Here is a 27,986-nt window from a genome sequence, read left to right on the forward strand (position 1 = left end):
TTTCAGAATATCCTCTCTTGATACATGGGAATATCAGGACCTGCTGCCCAGAAGACACCAAGAGACCTGCCAACCTCTCAATGGCCTTCCCTTGGCAGAAGGCCCATGCTTTGGTTATGTCCAACAAGTTACTCACTTTCATTGTTGTTTTGTTGGAACCCCGTGACACTCAGAGGTCTCTCAACTGCCCTTGGCTTTAGTCATAGCCATGCTTGGAAAATGCCCTGTTTCTCTGGGCTGACTGCTTGGCCTAGGAAAATACACTTTTGGTTTCCTACCAAGGGGTAGAGAGAGGTGATATTGGCAGAGCCATGAGCATATGGCTGCCCAGTAGGTCACAGAGACTGAATAAATGTTACCTCTTTTTACACATATCCAGTAAAGTTTGCTAGTAGTACCCTTGGTTGTTTTGGGGAAAGGAAGCAAACACACTTCATCATGTAGAATGCGTATTTTCTAAAAAGAATTGCACTTTGCAACTTGTTGCCTTTGTTTTTGAATTTTCTGCTTCATTTATGCAAGGAAAATAATCATAGTATGAGAACCTCGCTGTGTGTCTCCCTCTTACCCTCTCAGATACTTGCTCTCCTCCCACTGCTATAATTCAACAATCAAAAAACCATTTAGAATAGGTGCCAAGGAAGTGGATTTTTTTTCTGCAGACTTTTTTTTATTTGAATTAGAAACAAGGTTGTTTTACATGATAATCCCAATTCTATCTCCCTCACCTCCTGCCCTACCACCCCCCCCAACTAAAACCCTACCCATCACATATCCTTTCTGCTCCCCCGGATGGTGAGGCCTAAGGAAGTGGATTTTATAGCCTGCTTATTGTAGTTAAATCCAAAGCCTTTTTAATTTAATGAAGTTGTATTGCTAGTGCTTTTATTAATGTAATTAGTCTGACTAAATAACTGGGGTTATGCTGGGCACATGCCTGTGAATCCCAGTACTCAGAAGGCTGAGGCAGGAAGTTTCAGGCTAGTCTAGGGTATATGAGGAATCCCCCCCCCCTCGTTTTTCTGGACAGGGTTTCTCTGTGGCTTTGCTGTCCTGGAACTAGTTTTCATAGACTAGGCTGGTGCACCACCACTGCAAACTAACTAAACCAAAATGAATAACTCAGGTCCTTTTGGCAGTCTCAAAGACTGCTAGTGTTCTTTTGGTGGAGTAGCTGTTACCATGACTGGGATAAATGGATCACAGGTATCTGGCCTCTGCTATGGAAAATGGCTGTATTGCTTTGTCTGTTGGTGTAGGTTTGCTTGTCTGTAGCTGTAATGAAATGACAGAAACAAACAACAACAAACAAAAACAATGTGGATTTTAGACATAGAGTAAGGGATTACCAGCCTACAATCCACACTGCCAGAGAAACTAGTAAACAAGGAGGACCCTAAGAGGGACAAACTTTGTCCCCTGGAGAAGGGGAAAGGGTCACCATCTCCTGAGCAAATTGAGAGCATGGGAAGAAGGGGGAGGAAGCTATGAGAATGAGAAGGGAAGAAAAGGATGGATGCAGAGGTCATGAGGGAGCAGAAAGGTTGAGTCAGGTGTAGATTAGAAGAAAGAATATGTGATAGGTAGGGTTTTAGTTGGGAGGGGGTGGTAGGGGAGGAAAGGAGGGAGAAGGGAACTGGGATTGTCATGTAATTCAATCTTGTTTGTAATTCAAATAAAAAAAAAGCTTCAAAAAAAGAAAAGGTTGCCTAAAAGTAAAAACAAAAATCAATTGATCAATAGAATAGTTAAATAATATTAATAAATATGCACAAGTGGCATATTTAGATACTTTAAAATTATTGCAAATGCATTATGTGATCAAATAGTAAAGCCTATTTTGATTAAAAAAACAAATAACAAAAAAATAGCATGCAGGTATTTCTTGAGCATCTTCTCTAGTTTCAGTTTCTAAACATAACACTGTTGTTCATTTATTGTTGGTATTATTTTTAGTGCTGTGGATGGAATTTGGGACTTTCTGAATGCCAGGCAATCACTCTACTCCTGAGCCATACCCTCAGGCAGGTCTTGGGATTCATTTGATTTAAGGATACAGAGGGTAGTCTATGGCTTGGTGCTTTCCCAAAGAACAGCATCCTCATTTAGCTGATGTATGATAAAACAAATGGCAATTTCCCCATAGTTTCTTAGCATTTATGGATGTAGAGTGACCATATATGTGAGGTATTGTTTAATAGTTCTCCAACCATGGAAAGCATTGTGAAGTGTGTAAATGAACAAATTCCTTTGGGGAAAAAAAAAAAAAAACAAAAACGTTCCTGATTTTTTTTCTTCTTCTTGAGACAGGGTCGTAGGTATCCCAGGTTGGCTCAAAAACTCAGTATGTACAACCTGAGGATGACCTTGAACTCCTGGTCCTCCTGTCTCTACTTAAAAGTGTTGAACTTGCACATTTGTGACATCAGACCTGATTGAGGAATATTCTTTCTTTCTTTTTTTTGTTTTTGTTTTTATTGTTTTTGTTTTTGTTTTTTTGTTTTGTTTTTTTGTTTTTTCGAGACAGCGTTTCTCTGTGGCTTTGGAGGCTGTCCTGGAACTAGCTTTTGTAGACCAGGCTGGTCTCGAACTCAGAGAGATCCACCTGGCTATGCCTCCCGAGTGTTGGGATTAAAGGCGTGCGCCACCAACACCCGGCTAGGAATTTTCTTTTATTCAGCATAGCATTGAACTATTCATCTTCATCCTGCAACAGTTGGCTGGTTCCTCCCTCCCCCCTCCAGAAAGGGTCTTGCTTTATTGTTCAGGGTTCCCTTAAACTTGCAGCCCTCCTGTCTTAGCCTCTCAGATGCAGCAATTACAGATGTATACCACCACAAATAGTAGGCCCATTCTTTGCATTCAACAGACTTGGTAAATGTCAAGGAAGTCATTTGTTTTATTTATAATGGAGTTCTTTCATGGTCAAGATTCAGCATTTCTTTGCCACATGGTGATGTTAATATCAGTCTCTTGGGTTGCCTCTCCTACATGTTAGATATTTTGTATGTATCTAATTTCTATTTCTTGGTCCTAGGAGAAGAGCCTTCTAAAGTCTCAAATTTTATCAAATTTATTCTAAAATTTATCAGGGCATGGTGAGCATAACCACAAGTTCTAAGAAGGGGATTCTTTTTTTAGACAGGCAGGAGAGCCAGGATCTACTCTATGCTTGTATGAAGACAAGCATATTTATTTCTTGTGAAGAATTAGGGGAGTATGTACAATTGCCAAAGGCCAGCTCAGTTCCACTCCCTCCACCCTAGGCCTTCCAGAAACATCCTGCTCAGCTGTGCCTTCTGTGGGATTTGTCCCTTTGAGGCCTTTGTACATCCCCGCCCCCAGACCATAGGGTCTCCACTGGCACTTTTGTAGTCACTGAGATCCCCAGGGTATTTCCAGTGCATTTTGATCCGACCCTTTTATAGCAGGGATTTTCAAACATCTGCCTCCTTTTATCTCTGCTGACTCTCTCAAAGACATGAACTAGGTGAGATGCCTTTATAGAACTCCTAAGTGGGGGGATCTCAGTTTCCCTGAGACTCCTTACCATATAACCTTGGAGGACCCACTACACATCCATCCTCAGCTGAGCTCTGACATAGATTCTGTAGCTACCTTTTTTAAAAAGAAAGGGTCTTATTATATAGAACAGACTGGCTTCAAACTTGTAGGAATGCTTTTGCCTCTGCTACCCGAGGGCTAGGATTACAGGTGTGAGTCACCATACCCAATTTTGTGTCTTTGTTGTTATATATAAGACTCATCAGCTCTGCTGTTAATCCTTAGGGATATTTATAATAGGTACATTAATGACTGCACATTTGAATGTCTTTTGTTTCTTGGCCAACATTATCTGTTCTGTTGAAGTGAAGCCAGGGAGTTGTACTAGAATCCTTTTAAATGTTGCTTGATGTGCTAGGCAGCTGGAAATCATGTGTTATTGATCACCAGTGGCTTGAATATGGAATGGAGAGGATAGAAAACTAGCCTTTCTTTTTCTTTACTTTCCAACATTAGTAAATATATAGAAGGGTATATGATAAAGGGTAAGAATAAAGACTGTTTAGTTGGGTGTACTCCAGTACTGAGTATGGTGTGAGTTCATTTTGTGACATTCTTTGCAGTGGAGAGTGCGACAGGAACAGGATGGAGGACACTTGAAGCAGACTCCTTGCTCTAGCCAGGGCAGAGATAAGGGGACTGTAGCGTCTGGGAGAAGAGGAACTGTGAAGCTTTCATCCTTTGACTGCTGCTGTTATTGCTGAAGATTGGCCTTTGTTAGCTTGTATTCGTTTCATCTGCTGAGTGTGTTAGGACGTTTGTATCTTTCCTGAATTCTTCCAATGTATAAAGGCAGGAACTCTTTCACTCCTGTCCCATAGGACCAGATATTATCAGGCAGGATGCTCCTATCCACAGCATGCCATTGTCTGCAGCACTGCGTAGGAAAGAATGTACTGTTCTGTGAATCTCTCACATCTCACAGTGCCATTAAGCAGTCAACATTTCTCTCTTCTTTCTTCTATTTATTGTTTCGTTGTGCTGTTTTTTTGTTTTGTTTTGTTTTAGTTTGGTTTTGATTTTTTAAAGATAGGTCCCAGGTTGGCTCTTGGAACTTGCCATGTAGCCCAGGCTAGCTACAAATTCTAGGTCTTCCTGAGTTCCTGGGTTACATTCCTGCACTTTCACAACTAGCTACTTTTTTCTTAAGGTAGATACACACTGTTATCATTAAGAGTGCTCTAACAAATACTTTATATGTTCACTTAACTTGCAAGTAACATACTTTCCAAGTGATTAACATCATTCCAGTAGGTCCTGCCATGTGGAATGCTTAGTTGAATTGGCTGATAAGACATGGGTCACAGATACTGTAACTAGTGAGTGGTAACTTCAAGAGGGAAGAGGCTTGCTGTCCTGAAGACAAAGGCGCCGGAGCTGTGCTAGATAAAAACATAAGTCAGTCATACCACGTGCACCTGAGATGAAGCACACAGGTGTAACTCCTAGAGTAGCGGAGGGAAAGCAAGTAGAAAGTGTACAAGGTGACAGCCAAGGTCCACTCTTCTTAATTGTTTGAAGAACACTAAGTGTGGGCAAATGCTAGAAGCCAGCTAAATTCTACTTTCCCTTACCTTGGACCTTTTAAAAGCATGCTGCCTTCTGTGGGCCTTTTGGGGGGAGTCGCTTTGTATATCCCTTCACAGACTGTGGCCTCTCCCACCGGTGCTTTTGAAGTCACTGAGGCCCAAGTATTTCTAGCACATTTCTGCACTGCCCTTTTTATTAAGTAAGGGCTTTCTAAGTTCCGCCTCTTATGTCTTAGACTCTAAAACACCAAGGACTCTTCCTTCACTTTCAGTATGTAGAAACAGCTCCCTAGCCTGCGCTGTTCACAATTTCCAGGTAGAGGGGTGTGCTGATCTGATCTGCAGGCTTTCAGAAGTCTGAACAACCAGGTCTCCTGTGTGTAATTACCACCTGCAGAACTAACTAGGGCAGGACGACCAAACACAGACTGTATTTGGGGAGGAGGTACAGTTCACTCTATTCATTTGCCATAGACAAGCTACTAGAGTATCAACAGTGAAATCTTTTCTTGCTGTTTGCATGACCTATTGACTGGGTACAAACTCGGTGATATTAGGAGCTTCACTTCAGGGCTGTTTGTCTTCTGGTATGCCTTACACTGAGGTATGTCTATGTCCTGTTCGCTGTACCCATATTACTAAGGGCTGCTGGTTTAAGGCTCATCTGACTTTCTGTCCTTCATTGGAGGAAACAGGAGAGCCTTATTTATAAGTGGATTTCAAATCCGTTCTTACCACCTCAGAATGGGTGGAACTAGTCAAAGAGGTGGTGAATGTGGGTGGGCCATTAGGTGGCATCAGAGAACACAAAATCTCCTCAGAATTGTCAATGGCTGGCCAGCTAGGCCCTAGATGTATCTGTTTATTAACACGATTCAGCTGTTTCCCCAGCATCTGAAGTGCTAACTAGCTTGATGCACTTGATTCCCAAATGTGTTCAGGCTTTACCAGCAAATTCAGAGGGTATGAAAACAATCACATGCATTTTAGGAAAATTTCACTGCCCCGATAGGTGTTGGAACCTTCGGTGATTTCATATAGGAGTATAACTGTTTTCTCTGTATATCTTCATGTGTTTATCTTTTTAAAAATAGCCCCAATAAGTCTTCTTAAAAATCCCCACTGTTCTTGCAATCTTCAGTTACCCCCCTTTTACTGTTTGTCATTCTTTGTTTTCTCAAAAGAGTCCCAGTAGATATCTCAGCAGCTGACTGTGTATTGAAATTGACACATCTATCTCTGTGTTGTCTTTTAAACATCAATAGTGCTATTATCAATGTTTGTGTGTGTGTGTGCACGATGTGTATATGCCACTGGGTAGTTGTGGAGGCCAGAGGACAATCCTGTAAAGTCAGTATTATTCTTCCATCTTTATGTGAGTTCTAGGGGTCAAACTCAGGTTCTCAGGCTTGTGTGGCAAGTGCCTTTTTCCAGTTGAGCCATTTTGCTAGCCCTGTGTATTGTCCTTTTAAGGACCTTCTGGATTGTTTTTCATTTCTTAATAGTCTCACAGAGCATAGTTCATTACTCATACATATTTCTCAAAGATATGAGCCAAGAGATTCATTTTGTCTTTTCTTAGTCTATTCCCTCTAGCCTTGGGGAATTTCTCCTAGCTAGCTTGCACATAAACATACTCGTAGGTGCTGTGGAGAACCCTCTTCCATAGCATCAGGATCTGATTCTGATATGTTAACTAATGACTCTTACATGGCTTTCGTCAGAGAAATTCTAAGACAGCCAGGAAGCAGTTACAGGCTTCCTACAACCATGTTCAAATTCCCTAGAATGTTAGTATTTCCCACTTATTAAAAAGAAGGAATGAAGGAAAGGGGGTCTTGTGCAGTGAGTGCAGGCTTCCTGGGAACTTTGCTATGTAGCACAAGCTAGGCTCCAACTTGCAGCAGTACTCCTACTGAATACTAGGATTACAGTGCTAGGATTACAGAATTACACTTGCTTTCATTCTGTTACTTGAGCTGGTCACATTAAGTGAGATCACACTGAAGGGGAAGGGACACAAATCCAACAATGGGAGGGTAGCAAAGATGTCACAAACATTTTAAATCTGTTACACGTTTTGTAAAAAACAAATTTGTTGCTACTGTTTTAGAATTTGCTTACTAATAGCAGTTTTCCTGGAGATTGCTCTCCCATAGCCTCCACTAGTATTTCAGGCCATTCTAGTATGGAGTGCAAATAGTATCATAGGTGAGGCATTTTCTTTACTTAGCCATATTTTCCCTCCCCTCTACCCTCACATTCAGCCAGTGTAGTTTATTTCTCTCACCAGTTAACCAAAAAGAAAGATGAAAGAAGTTATAGATAATATAACATGAAAAACCAGCAGACAATGAAGTGCATGTGGTTAGAGCCTTTCTTGTAAAAACTTTGAGGAACTCTATGAGGTACATTTCTGCTTTTATAATTCCTCACTTTTGAGGTATAATGAATTTGTCCATTTTATTCTTTTCTTAGTTCCTGGAAAATGATTATAAATTCAACATATTTTAATTTTTGCCCCTTGCATACTCATTGAAATTATACAAGTCATTAAAAATTTGTTATAATGTCACATCATGCACCCCAATCCCACTCATCTCCCCATCCCTCCATATCCACCCTCTGCCTTTGCAACCTCCTCCCAAAGGAAAATAAATTAACAAAAATTCTTTCCATGGAAGCTGCAGTGTGTCACACAGTATACCCTCTTACCTAAACAGTTTTGCTTGCAAATGTTCATTGCAATGATTCATTGGATTGGTTCAAGACCTCTGGCTTCTGCTACACCATGAATACTGGATTCTCACAGGATACCTCTTGGATATCCTGTTGTTGCACTGTGTCACAGAGATCCTGCAGCTTTGGTTCTGCAGGACTGGCCCCTTCACGGGCTCCAGCAGGTCTTAATTGGGGCAGATGTTAGTGTGGATGAACTCAAAGCCCTGGATCTGGGTCTAGGTGGTAGCTGAGTTGTACACACTGCCTGCTGTCCTCCACCCATGCCACCAGGGCCAGCTTTCCTGCTTTGCTGTGAGGGGTGTGGGCCAGCTCTTCTGCCTGTAGCAACTGGCAAGGGGTAGGCCTGTGGCAGCTGGCAAGAAGCGGGTCTGGCTCTCCTGTGCTCATGCTGTTGGGGCTACCTCTCCCTCACCCATGCCACCAGGGCTAACTCCTCAGCACAACCCTGGGGAGGGGAGGGTTTGGGTCAGCTCACGAATGCCTGTGCCATAAAAGCCTACTCTACTGTGGTGCCCCGGTGAAGTATAGGGTTCACTCCTCCAAGTGCTGTAGCCAGTAAGGGGCTGGGCCAGCAGGACCAGCTCACCAGCTCTCTAATCTTCAGGGCTAGCTCTCCTGCCTGCTGTGGGGTGGGGGAAGCATCTTTCTGCTGCTCAGGCCAACGACGACGAGCAGGGTCTGAGTGCTGCAGCCAGTGACAGGCAGGGCCAGATAAGCGTAGTGCTCAGACATCAATGTTGCTTCAGGCTGCAGCCCAGACCACGACATCCAGTTGGCCTTTGGTGGTAACACTGGCCACAGACATCACCACAGACCCTGGCTGCAGTAGGACCATGGACCCAGACATGACCCTTGGTGGAAGCCCAGGCCCAGATATCCCCATGGCTCAGGTGGCAACCCAGACCATGGACATCTGAATGCCCCTCGCTGGCAACCCAGGCCATGGTCATGGCCACTGAGAGCACACTTGGGTGTCATTTCCCAGGCTGCCCTAACCCACTGGCTAGGACAGGCTGAAAATGCTCTTCATTGTATAGCATTCTTTAATATTTTTGCCTGTGGGAGAAAATGTCTGTCTAGTCTATTATTTACCTAAAGGTGTTCAGTGGGTTCTTTTTCCATTGTTTACTGTCTCAAAAACTGTCTACTATGAAGTCATTTCTGTCTTAAACTGGAACACTGAGAAGAAAAGGTACCTTCATGCAGTGACTTTGGGGTTTAAGAGACCTTGGGTGGGTCTTCATATTTGTGGCATTCCCCTGAAGCAGAACAAAACAAGAGCTGGGGATATAGCTCAGTTGGTAGAGTACTTGCCTAGTATGTGCAAAACTTTCAGTCCCTAGCACTACATAAAACTGCATGGGGAAAGGGACAAGAACTCCTGAGCAAATTGAGAGCATGGGGCGGGGCGGGGGGGGGGGTGGTGGTGGTGGAGGGAGGGAGGGAGGTAGGAAAAAGAGGAGGAGGAGAACAAGAGGGATCAGGAAGATTGAGACAGGGGAGGAATAGAGGAGAGCAAGAAAAGAGATACCTTAATAGAGGGAGCCAGTATAGGTTTAAAAAGAAATCTGGCACTAGGGAAATGTTCAGAGATCTACAAAGATGACCCCAACTAAGAATCTAGGCAGTAGTGGAGAGGCCGGCTTGGATGCTCTTCCCCTATAATAGGATTGATGAATACCTTATATGCCATCCTAGAGCCTTCATCCAGTAGCTGATAGAAGCAGAAACAGGCACCCACAGCTAAGCACTCCTGGAATCCACTTGTAGAGAGGGAGGAGGGATGAGCAAAGGAGTCAAGTCCATGCTGGAGAAACATACAGAACCAGTTGACCTGACCTAGTGGGAGCACACGGACCCCAGGCTTAAACCTGGGGAATCAGCATTGGACTGAACCAAACCCTCTGAATGTGGGTTCCAGTTAGGAGGCCTGGGCAGTCTATGGGGTCTCTGACAGTGGAGTCAGTCTTTATCCCTAGTGCACAAATGGACTTCGGGAACCCATTCCCTATGGAGGGATACTATTGCAGCCCAGATGCACTGAAAAGGGCCTAGGCCCTCCCCTAAATGATGACAGACTTTGATGATCACCCATGGAAGGCCTCACTGTCATTGGGGGAACGGGTGAGGGGTGGGTTGGGGGTTTGGTAGGGGGCATTGGAGGATGGGAGGGAGAGGGGAATTGGGGGATCGATATGTAAAATGATTGTTTCTAAATAAAAATAATAATAAAAACTGCATGGGGTACACCTGAAGACTTAGGAATGGAGGCAGGAAGATCATATATTCAAGGCTAGCCTGGGGTACGTTAGACATTGTCTCGAATGCTTATAAAATTTCTAACTGACAAACAATAATCTTATTCATTTATGGAAGAATAAATTAAAAAGATTAAGGGCTGCTTTAGAGCCTATGATTTCTACTCTACATCATGGCAAATTGGTCAGTAACAACCATATGAAATAATGTGCATGCCTATATACAATGGAAAGTAGCTGATAGTGATGCTGTGTATTGGGTGCCAGCAGATTCCACTAGTTTCCTTTGTTGGGTTCCTGCAAATGTCCCACACAAGGAGTTAGGTGTCTAGTTTGTGAAGTCCCTCACTGTGTTCTTTTCCAGGAAAAGTGATCCAAGCTGGAGGCCTCACTCCTGGCATGCCACCAAGTTCTTTGATACCCTTCATGAGCCAGCAGCCTCACTGTTTCTGAGCACCAGTGGTTCCCCTTCCTGGAAGAGCCAACACCACGCTAGGTAGGTATTCTTTCCCTGAGACCAGACACCATGTGTGATCTGTATAAGTGTAACATTCTGTGAATACTAAAAAATTCCCTTTGAGTATCTTCACTTCAGAACAGGCAAGGCCACCTGTGCTCAGTTAGGGTTAGAACTGAGTATTTCACTGAACATAGAAACATCTGACAATAGAAAACAAAATTAAATGGCTAGACAAAAGGTAAACAAGCTTGTTTTCTCTTGTGGGTGTTTCTTGTAGAGTCCCTTTGGGATTATTAAGTGGGACATCAAGGAGTTGGTGAATCTGAATCTAGCAGGGTGGGTTTCCATAGCACCCCTGTGTGATCAGCCACCACCCTCTTTTGGTGTGTGGAATGGCTTAAAGTTTTAGAGGTTTAGTCCATTATTGATTATGTTTATTAATTTATGAATGTTGAACCATCCCTGCATCTTTAGAATGAAGGCAACTTGGTAATGGTGAATAATCTTTTTGATGTGCTTTTGAATTTGGTTTGCAAGTATTTGAGAACTTTTGAATCCATGCTCTTTCAGAAATAATTTCCTTTTTTTTCTGGTTGGGTCTGTCCTGTTTTGTATCTCGATAATATTGGGTTCACGAAAATAAATTGAAAATGTCCTTGCTTTGATATTTTATGGAATATTTGAGGAATGTTGATGTTACCTCTTTGACAGTTTGATAGACTACTCCACTGAATCCACCTGACCCTGGGCTTTTATAAGTTTTGTAAGATTTGGCACAGGAGGGGGTGGGTCTCAAGACAGGGTCTTACAGAGTAGTCCTTGCTCTCCTGGAACTAGCTCAGTAAACTAGGCAACTCTCAGAAATCCTCCTACTGCTTCCTTGTAAGTGCTGGGATTAAAGGTTTATGCCACCACACCCAGCTAAATTGGAAGATTTTTAATTGTTGTTTCAATCTCATTAGATGTTATGAGTTTCTTTATTTTGTGGGAAGGCTCAGTGGGTAGAAATCGTGCAGTTCAAGATGATTTACTCAATCATTGAAACCCATAATTTTTTAAAAAAATGTTAAAAAGTAAAAACCCTTCTTAGTTCATGAACTGTCATTTTTCAGTCCCTGCTCTTAACCAATGAAGGACTATAGAAATGTTAATTTAGGCACTGCCTGCATCAACATGGGCATTAGATTGAGAAAATGCAATAGCATTGAAAAGGATTTTTAAAAGGAGGTTAACAGTCTTTTCAGTGTGCCCTCAGAAATGCCTTTCCCCCCAGTTCCCAGTCAGTTACTGTTGAGTATCCTCGTCCTCCTCAGTGGAGGACCAACTACACTCACAATGCTGTTTTCCTCTGACCTTTCTGTTACAAACCTTTCTTTGTGCTTTTTCTTGTTGTAGTTCTTCCTCCCATGATTTGTCTGGCTCATGGGAGCACCCAAGCCTACAGCGTACTTCTGACCACTTCAGCTCTGTGGGCAGCATAGACAGCTTGGACCATAGTTCCCAGCTCTACCCATCTGGACACCTGTTATCTGCCAAGTCCAACAACAGCATTGACCACTTGGGTGGCCACAGCAAGCGAGATTCGGCTTATGGCTCCTTTTCTACCTGTTCCAGCACCCCTGACCACACCTTGCCCAAGGCCGATGCATCTTCCACTGAGAACATTCTCTACAAAGTTGGCCTCTGGGAGGCCTCCAGGTCAGGCAACAGCCGACAAAGCCAATCTGCAAGTGATCCTCAGGGACTACAGGACAGGCCACCGTGTTTCACACCCAGGGTTCTTGGTAACAGCAGTAAAAGCCCAAGGCCAGAGGATAATGTTGAACCCAAAACAACCAATTCTGGAAGATCCAATTTTGGGCCAGTCTGGTATGTCCCTGACAAGAAAAAAGCACCTTCTTCTCCTCCCCCTCTTGCACCTCCTTCGAGCAGTGATAGCTTTGCTGTGGCAGTCAGGAGCCATGAAAAGGGACGGGGCCCTCCAGTTTCAGACTTGGCCAGTATGCAGCACTTTACCACCCTGCCCCAAGTGCATCCCTGGGGGGACCGCAGACTGGAAACTACTGATCGACAATGGAAGCTGGCACACCCAAGCAGTAGCCAGCAAGAAGGTCACCTGGATTGCCGTTGGCTATCCTCTGATGAAAGAGCAGGGGGACACACGGGGGCTCTGGCCAGACACCACTTTTCACTGTCCAGCACAGATGTGCACTTCCTGAAGTCTTACCATGGGAGCCACCACCCACGGCAGTGTAGTGATGAGAGCCCAAGGGTCCCCTCATCATCAAGGGAGCTGCCTCATATGACTCCTGGTGGAGGCCTGCAGGATCCTCCTACATTATCCCGGGATGACAACCCTGCTCAGGTGAGGTGGTCCGGTTCTGCCAACCAAAAGCTGGATGACAGAGGGAGGAGCCATTATTTTTCTCTGCCTCCCAGACAGTCTATGCAGGGGAGTGCCCAGGTTGTGATACCCAGAGGTGACTATTGGCATTCAGACAGGACTCCTGTGGACCTTGAATATCCTCTCTTACGCCCATTGGGCCAGAGGTGCTACCTACAACAGCATGGGGAGACCATGGCCTCTCATGAAAGAGAGGGGTATCACCAGCTGGATGCAGGGATTGAAGGCTGCTGCTCAGGAATCCAAGAGCCTCCTAAAGCTAGCCACACTGTGAAAGCTGGACTGCAGTGTCGTCCTGATGATGACTTCAAGTTGGTAGATGGAGAGGGTGGAAGAATTTCTCGTCAAAGGACACCCATGCTGCACTCTTTGACCCAAGATGGAGCATGGAGACCTGACAGCAACAAGGATTGTGGAAATGAGAAGCCACCCCTGCTTGATGGCCAGATGAGTAAACCCACACGAAGGAGTGACCGTTTTGCCACAACACTGAGGAATGAGATCCAGATGCGCAGAGCAAAGCTGCAGAAGAGCAAGAGCACTGTGACACTGGCTGGAGACAGTGAGGCTGAAGACTGTGCTGGAGACTGGAGAGCTAATGTGAGGGCTGTCCCAGAAGATTCCTTCCCCAGCACCTATAAAGAGCACCTGAAGGAGGCCCAGACACGTGTCCTGAAGGCCACCTCCTTCCAGCGCCGTGATTTAGATCCCACCCCGGCAGATCAGTATCCAGGACAATCAGAGCACAGGACTTGTGACCATACTGCCTCATCTTCTTTATCTTCTTTCCCTGGCGAGTTAGAGTCTGTCCCCCGCCTCTGTGAGGCAGGTGTGGCCAAGCCACCCTCTTCTGGAGGTGGTGTGCCCCACATTCTTCGAATTGGAGGCCGGAAACGTTTCACAGCAGAGCAGAAACTAAAGTCCTATTCTGAGCCAGAGAAAATGAATGAAGTAGGAATCTCAAGGGACCACAGTCCTCATCCTAATGTCAGGACACCTGAGGATACTGTGGGTACATTTGCTGACAGATGGAAGTTTTTTGAGGAAACAAGCAAGTCTCTTCTCCAGAGGCCAAACTACAGGCAAGCTCTCTGTGGCCCCTCAAGAGAGAAAGCTGAGAGGCCACAGACAGGGGGCAGTGAGTTTGAGAGTACAGAACCCTGGTTCCAGAAGAGGTCACGGGCCACCTCCTGTGGAGAGATGCTCAGTGATGAAAGAAAAGTAGAAAAGGTCTCCGAGAAATTGAACCCACCCAGAAGGCTTGGGACCTTTGCAGAATATCAGGCATCTTGGAAGGAACAGAGGAAACCTCTGGAAGCCAGTTCTGGGCGTTACCATTCAGCAGATGATATTCTGGATGCTGGTCTAGATCAGCAGCAGAGGCCACAGTACATTCATGAACGGTCCAGGTCATCACCATCCACAGATCACTACTCACAGGTAAGCAGTGTACCATAAACCATGACCTAGCTTGCACTGAGCACAGCCTTAAGATACCTAGGGCACACCCAACATATATGATGGCTCACCAAGGTGCAGGAGTGTCATTTCTAGTTTGAAAGATAAGGGAATGAAATTGCTTCCAGCACTATCATTTTAAATGCCACGTTTGTAGGAACACATCTCTTTCATCCCCAGCTCCCTCTTCCTAACTTTCACTTCACTATCTGTGTAATTAGTAGCTTGTATCTACTCTCATGCTAAGCAAAGAACTTTGGGTGCTGGGAGACTATAGGAAGCATTCACTTTAATGAAGTGAAAATGGATACTTTGTTTAAAGGCTTAACATAAACTTGCCATTTCTTTAAAGATTTTTATTTTCTTGTATATGTATGTGTGTATGCTACATGTATGCTAGTGCCCATGGAGGCAGGTGGATCCCCTGGAGTTGGAGTTACAGGAGATTGTAAGCTGCTCGATGTGGATGCTGGAAACAGGCAAGGACTCCACTGAACCATTTCTCCAGCACACCCCACCCAGGCAGTTTTTAAGTGTTTCTGTGGGGACGGGGTTAAAAACAATAAAATTTTAAAAAATTGATGTCATTTGCTATGTATTTTTTCTATTTATATGGTCTCGATGTCTTTCCCCCACCCCAACCAGTACCTAGGATTGAACTTTGCATATTCTAAGCAGTCAGTCTACCATGGAGCTATATTCACAATCCTCTTTTTACCTTTTTTTCCTTTTTGTAAGAGGATCACTTTGTAGTTCAGACAAACCTTGAAGTTGTGATCCTCTTGCCTCAGCTTCCTGAGTAGTTAAGATTATAGAATTACTCTGGTAAAATGCATTTAGTGATACATTAAACTAATGTACTCTTCCCTCACCTCACAGTGCTAGGATTAGAACTTCTAGGGCCTTATTGATTTTAGGCTATCTTATTTGAACTATGCCCACCCTCAGCTCTCTTTGTTGTTTTATTTTCTGATTTTGGTTTTTGAAATATGGTTTCACTATATAATTCAGGCTGATCTGGAACTCACTTTATAGATCAGGCTAGCCCCAAACTTGCTATCTTCCTGCTTTCACCTCCCAAGTGATGGAATTACAGGTGTGTGCCACCATACCAGGCCCTCTTGCATTATTTTTAAGTGACCATTTTGATATTTGAGTTAATTTTGAGCTTTCTAGAAAACTATAGATTCTTATCAGCATGTTAATGTCCACTGTCAGTCTCTTTCCCTGTCTTTCTGTTCTTTCCCTGTCACTCTCTGTGCTTTTTCTGTGTATCTGCTCTGTGGGGCAAAATGTTGCAATATTATTATTATTTCATTATTAAAACAACCTACTAATTTTCTTAGAAGTTACCCACCATGTTGTGCATGGAAGGATAGTTGTTTGTTTGCTTTTGGCATTTGGTACTGAAATTCCATGCAGACCTGGGGAGAGCTCATTTTTGCTGTTGCTACACTCTGACTTATCCACAAACGATTCAGTGTGATCTCTGAGAATTCCATGCCTTCTCAGACAGGAGTAAGAATCCCAGCCCCCACAAGTCCTAGAGCATGAGGTTTCACAGTAATGACTTGTGGCCAGCTGTCTTTTATTGTGTTTCTTTTGGCCAATTATGTCACATAGTAACAGCCCTCACACAGGAGTTCTGTTTCCTGCTTAGAACTGAAGTGGATGCAGGGGTCCTAAGTCAGTGGTCTCAGTAAAGTGCCCTATGAAGGTGAACAGCCATGTCCAGTGACCAGGTCTCAAGTCTGAGACAACAGGCCTTGCCATAGGCATTGTGGGACAGGCACACAAAGCAAACCCACAAATGAGGGGTTTCATAATAACAGCCGTCTCAGACATGCAGGCAGCTTGATGACTCCGTGTCTCATGGTGTTGCTCTTCACAGGAATCGCCTATTGAGCCAAATAGGCAGGCAGAGGACTCTGGTGGACACAAAGAAGCACTTCAATGTACTCTGCAGGCTGAGGAGGGATTCTCTGCTCTAAGGTAGGTGAATTGTGGATTTGGGGTTGCTGAAAAGTTTTATTGAGGGGGAGCATATTTATGGTAGGCAAATGCTATGTTAATAGGACAAGTCTGGGTTTTGCTAATTGAGTGTGATTTCCACCATCACTAAGATTTTAAATTTTGGAGGAGAATGAGAGCCCATGGGTTCTGAAGCCCTGCCTAGAGAAGCAGGGCAGTAATGGCCTTTAGTGTTCTTAAAATGACTGTTGTGTTTTTCATATAGTGACATGCTTCATGGGGACAAAATAAATGTCCAGTCCAGTTTAATAACCTTGAGCAAAGTATTTAACTGAAGAGATACTTTTTACTATCTGCCACACAGCTGTGTTTGTAGGCCACCTCAGAATTGTTAGAAAGGATTTTGGTGAATCTTTCTAAATCGGGCTTATTTAGTGAGTTAACTTGAAGCTTTAAAATAGAAATCACTTGAGGAGAGAGAGGGGGGGGTAAAAATCTGTGCTCTTACAGTGTTGCCAGCAATGATCAATTCCAGATTGTTTTGGGGAGGCATGTAACTATTAAGCTGTGCAGAGGCTGTATTTGATTAGATGTGTACACAGTATGATCTTGCCCTTCCTGTGGAAGTGGAAAGTGAAGATGTAGTATAACCCTGTGTTACGAGGGCTGGTGGAAGGATGGAAATCAGCACCTGTCTTTCTTGAGTGAAGATTTTCCTAATGTCTCATACATCATATGTGGCTAACATAATATGCAAATGAAACACTGACTTCAAAGCTCAAGGTTCCATTGCTGAAATAACCAGTTTAGATGCGTGCTTTCACGAACCTTATGCAATAGTGTCTTGCTTCAAGTGTTTTGACACTGTTGTTATTCCTAATCAAAAGTATCACATGTTTATGTGGCTCTGAGGTGACCAGATTGCTACTGTGTGTGCCTACCTCAGAAATCCCTGCAATTACTAAACGTTCTGCATAGCTAAACTGATGTACTCGTGGGTAAGAAAGGCTGCTGAATAATCCGCCTACAGAATTTAGCAGTGTCTGAAGAGGACAATTAGAGCTTTATTCCTGGGTTCAGAGTCAGTCACGTGCTGAGCACCAGCTGTGCAGGGTAGGGGGGTTTAGCATGCTGCTATGTATAGAGAGTGTCACCATGGACAGCTATAATGTGCGTGTGGTGTGCACGCACATGTGATTATGTGTGTCAATGGCTCTATCAGAGCTCGCAGGAATAGGAAGAAGGGAGGAGGGGCCCTCTGCTTTATTTATCATGATTGTGTCTTTCAGCTGGCTGCTTAACTACTCTGAAGAAATTAGTTCCAGAAGCAGTCTGCTTTTGAGCTACAAACCTAGCAATTTTCAGAATTGCATTGTGTGTGTGTGTGTGTGTGTGTGTGTGTGTGTGTGTGTGTGTGTGTGTGTGTGTGTCAGTCAGTGTGTCAGAGTGGCAAGGCCATTGAAGTTTTGGAAAGGGAATGTTAAAAATTCATTTTCAGCTTTTTCCAGAGATTGTAAGTTTCTGGAAGATTAACAATAAATAATGTGCTTAAGAAATTAAAGAATAATAAAAATAGTAGACAGCCTATAATGCAGAGGTGTAAAGATAACTATTGTCCTTACCCCGCTTTAAAGTAACATAAACATGTCACTATGAGAAATGAATTACTGATATGCTATTTGATACTTGGAAATACTTGTATTCTGTTTAGATAACACAAAAAATGTTGACATAGGAATTACTTTTATTTGTTGGTTGCTCACCAAAATCAAATAGAAATGACATAACTTTTTATTTTACAGTTTTAAATGTTTCTTAGTTTTTGAGATACAGTTTCACTTTCCACACAGAAACTCCCTGTGTAGCACAGATTGGCATCACACTTTTGCTGATCCTCCTACCTCAACACTGTCTGGGATTACAGGGGTGAGATATCACATCCCACTAGTAACATTTTTTTGTGTGTGTATGTATGAAGTATAAGATTCTGTGGGACCTTACCATGTTGTAGGGAAAGAATTACAACAAATATTTGTAGCTGAATGGAAAGTACGTAATTGTACATCTTTTTAATTATGTGGCAGCTGAATATGTAGCATATGCCTGTAATCCCAGCACTCAGGAGGCTAACTAAGGAGGGCGCTTATAAATTCAAGACCAGCTCTAGCCTATAGAGCAAGACCTTGTCTCAAAATAAACAAAAATAAAGGTATGTGGAATTTCAGAAATCATTGGAGTCTGCTGAATTAAGGGGAAAACACATGGTAGCTGAGTAGCCTGACCACAAGGTAGCAGATACAGTAGCATTCTTTCCCCTCCATCACATCTCATCTCCCTTGTTCCCTCCTGTCTTTCCTCTTCTGAAGATACTTTCCTGGAGGTTCCAACTGCTCTCAGAGATTTCATGTTGAATCCTCAAACTTAATACAACCAGCAGGGTCTGTTTCTTGCAAATGCATTCCATTACTGATTTGGGTAGTTCCTTAAATGTTCAGTGTCTGATTTCTCAGTGGCTATCCTCAAAAAATGGGCTCACTGGGGCTGGTGAGATGATTCAGTTGGGAAAGGCCCCTGCCACCGAGCCTGTAGACCTGAGTTCCATCCTTGGAATACATATAGTGAAAGGAGAAAAATTACTCTTACAAATTGTCCTGTGTGTGTGTGTGTGTGTGTGTGTGTGTGTGTGTGTGTGTGTGTGTGTGCGCGCGCCGCGCGCGCCACCGAGCCTGTAGACCTGAGTTCCATCCTTGGAATACATATAGTGAAAGGAGAAAAATTACTCTTACAAATTGTCCTCTGGGGTGTGTGTGTGTGTGTGTGTGTGGTGTGTGTGTGTGTGTGTGTGTGTGTGTATGCGCATGTGCGTTCGTGCACTTTATATGCCACCCTAGAGCCCTCATCCAGAGGCTGATGGAAGCAGAGGCAGACACCCACAGCTATACACTGAACTGAACTCTGGAACCCAGTTGCAGAGAGGGAGAAATGAAGATCAAGGGGGGCCAGGACCAGGCTGGTGAATCCCACAGAAACAGCTGGCCTGAACAAGGGGGAGCACATGGCCCCCAGTCTGCTGTCTGGGAGGCCATCATGGGACTCATCCAGACCCCTGAAAGTGGATGTCAAGGAGTTGGCCTCGACACCCTATGGGGCCTCTGGTAGTGGATCAGTATTTTTCTCTGGTGTAAGAAGGGACTTTGAGAGCCCATCCCAAGTGAAGGGATGCTCTCTCGGACTGGACACATGGGGGAGGGCCTAGACCCGGCCCAGAATGGTGTTGTGGAATTTTGGGAGCCCCCGGGGAGCACCCTATCCTCTGTGGGGAGTGGAGGGGGGATGGAGTGGTGGAAAGTTGTGGGGAGAGGGAGAAGTGATTGACATGTGAAATTATAATTTGTAAAAATAAAAAAATAATAATGCAATAGAGACATTTTTTAATGTCCTATCTCCTGGATAGCTTAAATAGTAAGCATTGATCCTTTCTCAGGCCTGGAGGCTAAAAGATCTAGCCAGATCAAAGGAAGGGCTTGTTCTTCCCAGTGCATCTCTCCTTAACTTGTATGTAGACACCATCTCCTTACTGTGTCTTCATTTGCTTGCATTGTGTGTCTCTGTTTCCTAATCTCCAGTTCTTACAAGGACACCAGACAGATGAGTTTTGAGTCATCCTAGTGACCTCATTTCTCCTTAACCACCACTTTAAATGTCTTGTTTGCCTACATAGTTATAGTCTGAGATACTGAAGATAAAATCAACACATTAATTTTGGAGGATATCTCAATTCAGTTCCTAACACTAGGAAAGGTGCCCCTGCTTGTTCCATGTACCTTTATACTAGTTCCCATGTCAGCTTTCTCTCATGCACAAGTGATGGGAATGTACTGACAAGAATAAGAAAGGAGTCTGTATGTGGTTAATGGGGTGGGGTGGGGCTTCAGATCGCTGTATAACCGCCACCTTGTTGGATAGTCCCCACCTCTGTTCAATAATTTTGTTTTTCAGAGTTTGGCTTTTAGTCATTTCTCTTATCAGTAGGGTTAATGGCTGTTTCCTTTTCTGTCCTCTCCTCCACCAGAGTCCCTTTTGTCAGTCCTTTCTTTGTTAGCTAATCTTGTTTGATGAGGTGTAATTGGCTTCCTGGAATTCCTAAAATGCATAAATTCCTAAACATTGTTAATTCTACCTTGTCTCTCTATTTTTCCTTTTCATGCTACTTCCTAAATAAACCTACCAGTAGTAGACAGTAAGGTTGGAACCTCAGCCAGTGAGGAACAGGCAACTTCCCTGTGTGTTAGGGTAAAAGACAGCGGTCATCCAGGCCATGTGTGCTGCTATTCACTAACTTTATCCCAAGGAACAGTGTGCCCTTTTTGCAAAAAGAAATTGTCATACTGAGTTACTTTCACTTTGTTCATATGTTCTTTTTTGTGACACCAAAATTAGTCTTTCCTAATATCCTCAAAGTAGATGCCCATTATACTGTGAACAGTGATGTCCTCTGAAGACTCCGGTATTGAGGGGCAGGTATGATGACTCTTGGATTCAGTATCATGGATGTATTTCCATACCATTGTCCTGTTATCTGGACTCCCCCTGCTCATTCCTGGTGGGCACTTTGGAAGAACAGGATTTTAATCTTTCACCACTGTTTATCATATGTAGTTCCTACATAGATTGGGTACCAAATAAGTGGTTTGTAGATGAGTGGACTGATGAATGGATAGATGGGTGAATAAACAGATAAATATGCCACTCCTGGGGCAGATGAATGCAGAGATAGGTAGGTGGATGAATGAATGGATGATTGAGCATATGGATAGAAGAACAAATGTTGATTATGGATGGGTATGATGTGATATAGTCTGCGGCTTTTTAATCATGTTCATTATCTCTACCTGTTAAAGAAGTAAAAGGCAAGAAAAACCTTGAGCGTGATAGGTAGCAGCGGAGAAATCTTCACCACAACAAACAAGCACAGACAGAATCAGCAGTTTAAATGCATTTATTGGGAGTGAGTATATATATATATATATAATATATATATATATATATATATATATTAATTATGAAGGAGACACACAGAGAAAATAATCCTCTCTAAAGCCTAGCGGGGATTCAGGAAACTAAAACTCTAGTATGTTTTCAAGGGCTGAGGAGTTTTAAGTCTCTGCAGAGTTTCCCCTGATTTAGGATTGGTCAGTTTGAAGAAAGATAAGATGGCTGATTGGCCCACAGCTCTTGTATAACATGTCCTGATCCTGCCATGAACTCGTTGAGCCAGTCTATCAGCAAGAGTAAAAGCCCACAAGGCCTTTGTTTTAAGCTGTCATGCTTTTATGTCAGGTCAGGAGGGTGAGTAAGAAGCAAGCTATCTTGAAATCTTACTATCTTTAGTACCTACCTAACCATGTCATTTCTCTCTATATATATTGGCCTGCCAGGGAGTCTGTCTAACTTCCAGTCTCTCAGTTAAATAAATGGTTGTTTATATGGATAATTGAGTAGATAGATGGAAAATTGAGTGGATGTATGTGTGGATGGATGGATGGATGGATGAGGGGTTCATAGAAGAAGGGTTAGATTGATGAGTAGTTAGGTTCATGGATGATAAATGGATGAATGAATAGACAGATGGAAAGATAGATGGGTAGGTGGATGTTTGGGTTGGTAGATGAGGGGATGGTTTCCTGCACAACTTCTTTGAGTCCTTGATCATCATTCCATGGTAGTAGTACATGCTCTGTGTTGAAATTTTGCTAAGGATTTTAGTTAAATGCTAGTAAGTAAAATGGGCTTTACTATCAGTACTTGATCCAGAGTTAAAAAGATATACGAGTCTCAGAAGAAGTCATGAAGCTGACTTGTTTTCCATAATCATACCTTAAACCCTGTAAGAAAATTGACATATATTACTTTTGATTGTTGCTCCTCACATTTGAGTTTCTTCAACAAAGATACTATGTCTTGAGACACTCTAGGAATTGGGGCTGAGATGAGGTACTGGGTTGACCACCACAGCTGGGTTGCCACAAAATATAAATCAAGATTCTATTTTATTGGGATAAGGGGAAGGGGGAGAACAAGAGTATGTTCTTATTCTCAGTAGAGCTACAAAACTGAATGCATGTGGAGGAGAATTCTTTAGAGAAAATTTTGCTGTAATATAAAATACATTAATCAGCAAAGCAAACCCAATAGACATCACTTGGGTGTTTTCTCTGAGAATGAACTTGATATGTAGAAATTATTGTGAAGACCAATTTCCTCTTTAGAAAACCAGCTTCTGCCAAGTGGATTTCGGAAGGAACAGAGATTGATTACTGGAAAGCTCTACCCTATGTTCATGGCTTTAAGGCAGACGTTTATTGTCCTTGGCCTTCAATTAGCTATCCAACAATTGCAGCCTGCCTTTCTGAAGGATTGTGCTAGGTAATTATGCATCCAGTGCAGGGTGGGTCAGACTAAGAAGGGGAAACTTGAACTTGGAAGTGGAGGGACGGTGAGTTGAGTTGGACATTGATATGGACAGAGCTTTCTATTTCACAAGGCCAGGCAGAGTCCAGAACTGAAACACTCTTTCTGTGTATGCAAACACAGGATCATCATCCCAGAAATGGAAAAAAATTACCTGCTGGAAAAAGCCTGAGCACAAGACTGGTTGGTTGGTTGTTTTTTATTTTGCTGGTTTTGCTTTTTTTGAGGGGGGGTTGAGACAGGGTTTCCATGTGTAAGAGCTCTGGCTGTCTGGGAACTAGCTCTGTAGACCAGGCTGGCCTCCAACTCAAAGAGTTCTGCACGTCTCTGCCTATGAAGGTTTGCACCACCACCGCCAGGGTGTTTTTGTTTTATTGTGTTTTGCTTTTGGAGACAGGGTCTCTCCATGTAGTACTGGCTGTCCTGCAACTCACTATATAGACCAGGCTGGACTGGAACGAAGCTAGATCTGCCTGACTCTGCTTTCTGAATGATGGGATTAATGGCATGTGTCACCACACTGGGGCAGAATTTGTTTTTATCTCTATTATTAGTTTCTGTTCTCATTGCTGTGACAAAATACTTGACAAAGCAACTTAGAGAAGGGTTATTTTGGCTCATAGTTGGAGGGTACTGTCCTCCATAGTGGTGAAGTCATGACAGCAGTAGTGTGAGGCAGCCGCTCACTTTGCATCTATAATCAGGAACCAGGAGAAATGAATGCTGGTGCTTAGCTTACTTTCTCTTTTTATTCAGCCCATGGGATGGTGTTGCCCATACATGGGGTGGGTTTTCTCACCTCAATTAACATAGCCTAGAAACGCCCTTATAGATATGCCCAAAGAATTGTCTCCTAGGCGAGTCTAGACCCTGTCAAGTTGACAATCATTAATAACTATCAAAATATCTTCATTTGCAATATGGATCAGATTGGTTTTGAACTTGAGACAGTCATCCTGCCCCAACCGCTGAAGTACTGGGATTACATACACCATACTTGGCTGCCTTCTGATTTCTCCCCGATCTGTACAGCTTCATTGTGTTCTGACACAGATGGGACAGAGGTGGTACAGGAACCCATTGGAAGTGCTGTACAGATCTAAGTCAGCATGAAATAAGTCAGCAATACTTAGCAGAGTCACTGGCAGCACCATCATTGGCTCCCCTTTTCATAGCTTCCTTCAGTTCGCTATTGACTTGAGATAACTTTGTTTGATTCTAGAACCATATTGTGAAATGCCAGGTCTTGGGTTCATGGTTATTCTAAAGGGCCCTCCTGTGGCACCCTGTTTTGTACCTGTGTCCTTGACTTTCCTATTGTTAATGCATGAAGTCAAACTCCTTCCTCAGAGGTATAGAATTACTCTGTGTTAGAGTTATAAGCATACCCCATCTCTCAATTGTGAATATTGGCTCTGTGGTTCCAATCTGCAGAACAGACAGCATATAGGAGTACATTGAGCATTCTTGATTGTGGTAATAATGTGAGTGCAGGTTCTCATAGAGCATATCTTATAAAACCAGGGGACAACTGAATGTTGTCTCAGAAAAGAGCAAGGTAAAGGGCAAATAGAAATATGCAGCTGATTGCCAGCAATGATCCTGGATCAGTCACCATGTTTTTCATTGTACGTTTCTCTACTGCAGACTTCTTTCAGCATCATTTGCTTTTCAGAGCACTGAAAAGTAGGCTGTAGAAGCAGGCAGCCTCTTGTGATTACAGCCAAGGAAGCTTGACTGAGTTTTTCCTTTGCTACTTTCTCTTTATGCTAGCACCTGTATATTGGAGCTATGAAACCATTGGAACTGGCCGATCTTTGGGAAAACAAAGGCTGGTTGAGGTTAAACCATCTCATAAGACCTACAGGAATTGAAACTCCTGACTTCCCTTGAATAGGCTTTGTAGACATACCTAAGGGGCCATCTTGGCTGTTGTTTATTTGTGAGTTTACCTTAAATCCCAGCTTCTTAAACTATGGGTCACAATCTCAGGTTGTGTCACCTAATTGAATATGAGTGAGCCACAAAAGGCTTGATAAGAATAAAAGATTTCTGAACATACAAGAACCAAAACATTAAAACTCAAGTAATGAATCTGAAGTGTTTCTGGCAGTGCTCACACTGATAGTGTTTGTAGTTCATTCGTGACTTTACTGCAGCCTTGGTTCTAAAAACAAAGCAAAGTACACTTTTCATTGCACATGCTATTGCAGTGTGCATTGCCAGCAGGCTTTGCCTGAAATACCTTGATACAGATTTAAGAGTACTATATGTTATAAATTTCAGATTTTTTTCTTGTTAGCAGCTGTTATTTCTTGTTGATGTCTCCCTGTTTGTAGCTTTCCTTGACAGGGGTCCCACAGCTTTGGCATCTCCAAAATCTTGGGGTCTCCAAGGCAATCCAGGTTTCACCTTCACAGGTTCACACAATGACTTCTCCTGGACTCCCCTGCCACATGCCTGGCCTCAAGAGCTATGGAGTAAGATTCTATAATCCCTTTCTCCTATCCTTAACTCTAAAGGCAGAACCATGTGTATGAAGCTGCCAAGTTCTGCTGCTTGCTGGGGTTGGGACATGCTTCCCCTCATTAAATTACATCTCCATTAGCTTTCTGTTTTCAGTGGATTCATTCACTGCCCAAGCTTGGCTGTCCTGGAACTCAGCTCTGTAGACCAGCCTGGCTTCTTTAGCAATCCACCTGCCTCTGCCTCCTGGAGTGCTGGGATTAAAGGCATGTACCATCACACCTGACTCTAAGCTTTTCTTTAATTCCTTTTCACAAGTTGGAAATTTAGCTGGATGGGGTCTTGCGCTGAGGTCACTACACCCTGTATTCCATTAACATCAGGTTTTTCTTAAATCTGTTTATCTTCTTGAATACAGGATTTAGCTCCTTTCCACTTCCTGGTGCATCTTTTCTGCCCAAACTGTACATTTTAGATTCTTCCTTGCTCAGCTTGCTCCTTTTCATTATAGATCTTCTTGAGTGAACACTAATAACCACTACAGAGTCTATACTAGGCTGTTTTAAAATTTCCTCTGCCAACACAACTAATCCAAGTCTTCATTTTAGTCTCAGGCCGACTCTTTGGACAAGAGCAAAAAGCCGCCACATTCTTCACCAAAATATCACAAAATCTCTAGGCCACACATTAGTCTTCTTCTCCTCTGAAAACTCTTAAGCCAGGACCCCACAGTTCAAATCACCCTCAGCACCACTGTATTCTGTGTTTTTACTAGGATGGCCCATTAAGCCCTATTTAAAGAGTTCAACTGTTTTCATAATCCACTGTCTCAAAGTCCACATTCCTCCAGACAAAAGCACAGTCAGGGCTATCACAGCAATACCCCAGTCCCTGGTTCGGTCTTACTTAGGGTTTTATTGAAGAGAAGAGACACCATGACCACAACAGCTCTTATAAAGGAAAATATCTAATTGGCACTGACTTACAATTCAGAGGGTTATGTTATCAGCATGGTGGGAAACATGGCAACAAACAGGCAGAAATGGTGCTAGAGAAGGAGCTGAGAGGTCTATATCTGGATTCACAGATAGCAGTAGGAGAATGCCACAGTGGGTATGGTTTGAGCATCTGAGACCTCAAAGCCTGCCTCCAGTGGCATAACTCCTAATAGTACCACTCCCTATGGGTTTATGGGGGCCATTTTATTCAAACCACCACAGTGTGTTTCTTTTTCTTTGTTTTTGGTGGTGCCAAAGATGAGCTGTATCCCCTGCCTATTTCTGTTTTATTTGTGCAATTTGAAGGATACAGGTGTTTTATGTTGATTAAGCAGAAGATTGGATCTTAGTGTGTAGAACATAACTAAAAGCCCAGCACTTGAGAGGCAGAAAGATAATGAGTTCAAAACCAGCTTGGGTTGCAGAGTGAGACCCTCTGTCAAAAAATAAATGCAGATTTATTTACAGTTCGTCAAGAGGACTTTTAAAGATCTTAACACTGTTAATACTGCACAGTCTATGAAAGAGTTTGAACACCTTATAAATCCGGGTAATTATGCCTTACTGGATGATGCATGGGTATATGGAAACCCAGATTGTAAACCTGTATGTCATAAGTGATTTTTCTTTAGAAATAATTTACAATGAGTCTCCTTTAAGAATTCATTTGTCTCTTCTTCTTTTTTAATAGTTCTGATTTGTGATGCCTATACATCTGTCTTAAGAGTTTCTCTTGCTGCAATGAAACACCATAACCAAAAAGCAAGTTGTGGATGAAAGGGTTTATTCAGCTTACACTTACATACTGCTGTTCATTACTGAAGGAAATCAGCACGGGAACTCAAACAAGGCAGAAGCGGATGAGGGGTTCTGCTTACTGGCTTCGGATGAGGGGTTCTGCTTACTGGCTTGCTCTCCATGCCTTGCTCAACCTGCTTTCTTATAGAACCCAGTACCACCAGCCCAAAGGGTGGCACCACCCACAATGGGCTGGGCCTTCCCCCATCAGTCACTAATTAAGAAAATGCCTTACAGCTGGATCTCATGGAGGCATTTCCTCAACTGAGGCCCCTTCCTCTCTCTGTTGACTCTAGCTATGTCAAGTTGACATAAAACCAGCCAGGTCAACATTTATGAATGTGAAGCTGACCATTGACATGAAGCTGGGAGTGTGGAATGGAATGGAAATAGATCTGTAAGAAGTTAAGAGTAGGGAAACAGGAGGTGAATATGACCAACATATATTGTGGGCATGTATGAAGTTCTCAAAAAATAATAAAAATATTCTAGTTTTTTAAAAAATGTAGTTTAAAATGTTAGCAATTAGACCTGGGAGATAGCTCAGTGTGTAAAGGCACTTGCTGCCAAGCTTGATGACTCAGTCTGACACCCAGGGCCTACACAACCAACTCCTACAAGTTTTCCTTTGACCACCATGCTTTGGTATGTATGCATGTACTTACTCTCTCTCTCTCTCTCTCTCTCTCTCTCTCTCTCTCTCTCTCTCTCTCAAAAAAGAGTTGTCAGCTCAAATGGGGGTAGGGAATACAATAAAATAGCCACAAATTTTTCTTGTTTTTTTTCTTCTTAACCCAAGAAATAATATTGTTTATGGTATAAAAATATTACCCAAGAGTCTATCTAGAATTCTTTTGAAATTCCTTC

General features: G+C 43.0%; 1 protein-coding gene across 2 annotated transcripts in view; it reads left to right on the top strand.

Moving 5' to 3' along the window:
* Shroom2 (shroom family member 2) overlaps nucleotides 1-27,986 on the top strand; it is a 160,790-nt gene that overhangs the window by 92,260 nt on the left and 40,544 nt on the right. For both annotated transcript variants that reach the window (XM_035450210.1, XM_027432170.2), the window contains exons 3-5: nucleotides 10,458-10,589; nucleotides 11,949-14,397; nucleotides 16,307-16,407. In XM_035450210.1, the coding sequence (XP_035306101.1) occupies nucleotides 10,458-10,589; nucleotides 11,949-14,397; nucleotides 16,307-16,407 (2,682 nt within the window). The remainder of the gene's footprint in view (nucleotides 1-10,457; nucleotides 10,590-11,948; nucleotides 14,398-16,306; nucleotides 16,408-27,986) is intronic.

This window comes from Cricetulus griseus, chromosome X, assembly GCF_003668045.3.
Source record: "Cricetulus griseus strain 17A/GY chromosome X, alternate assembly CriGri-PICRH-1.0, whole genome shotgun sequence".
Classification (NCBI taxonomy): Eukaryota; Metazoa; Chordata; class Mammalia; order Rodentia; family Cricetidae; genus Cricetulus; species Cricetulus griseus.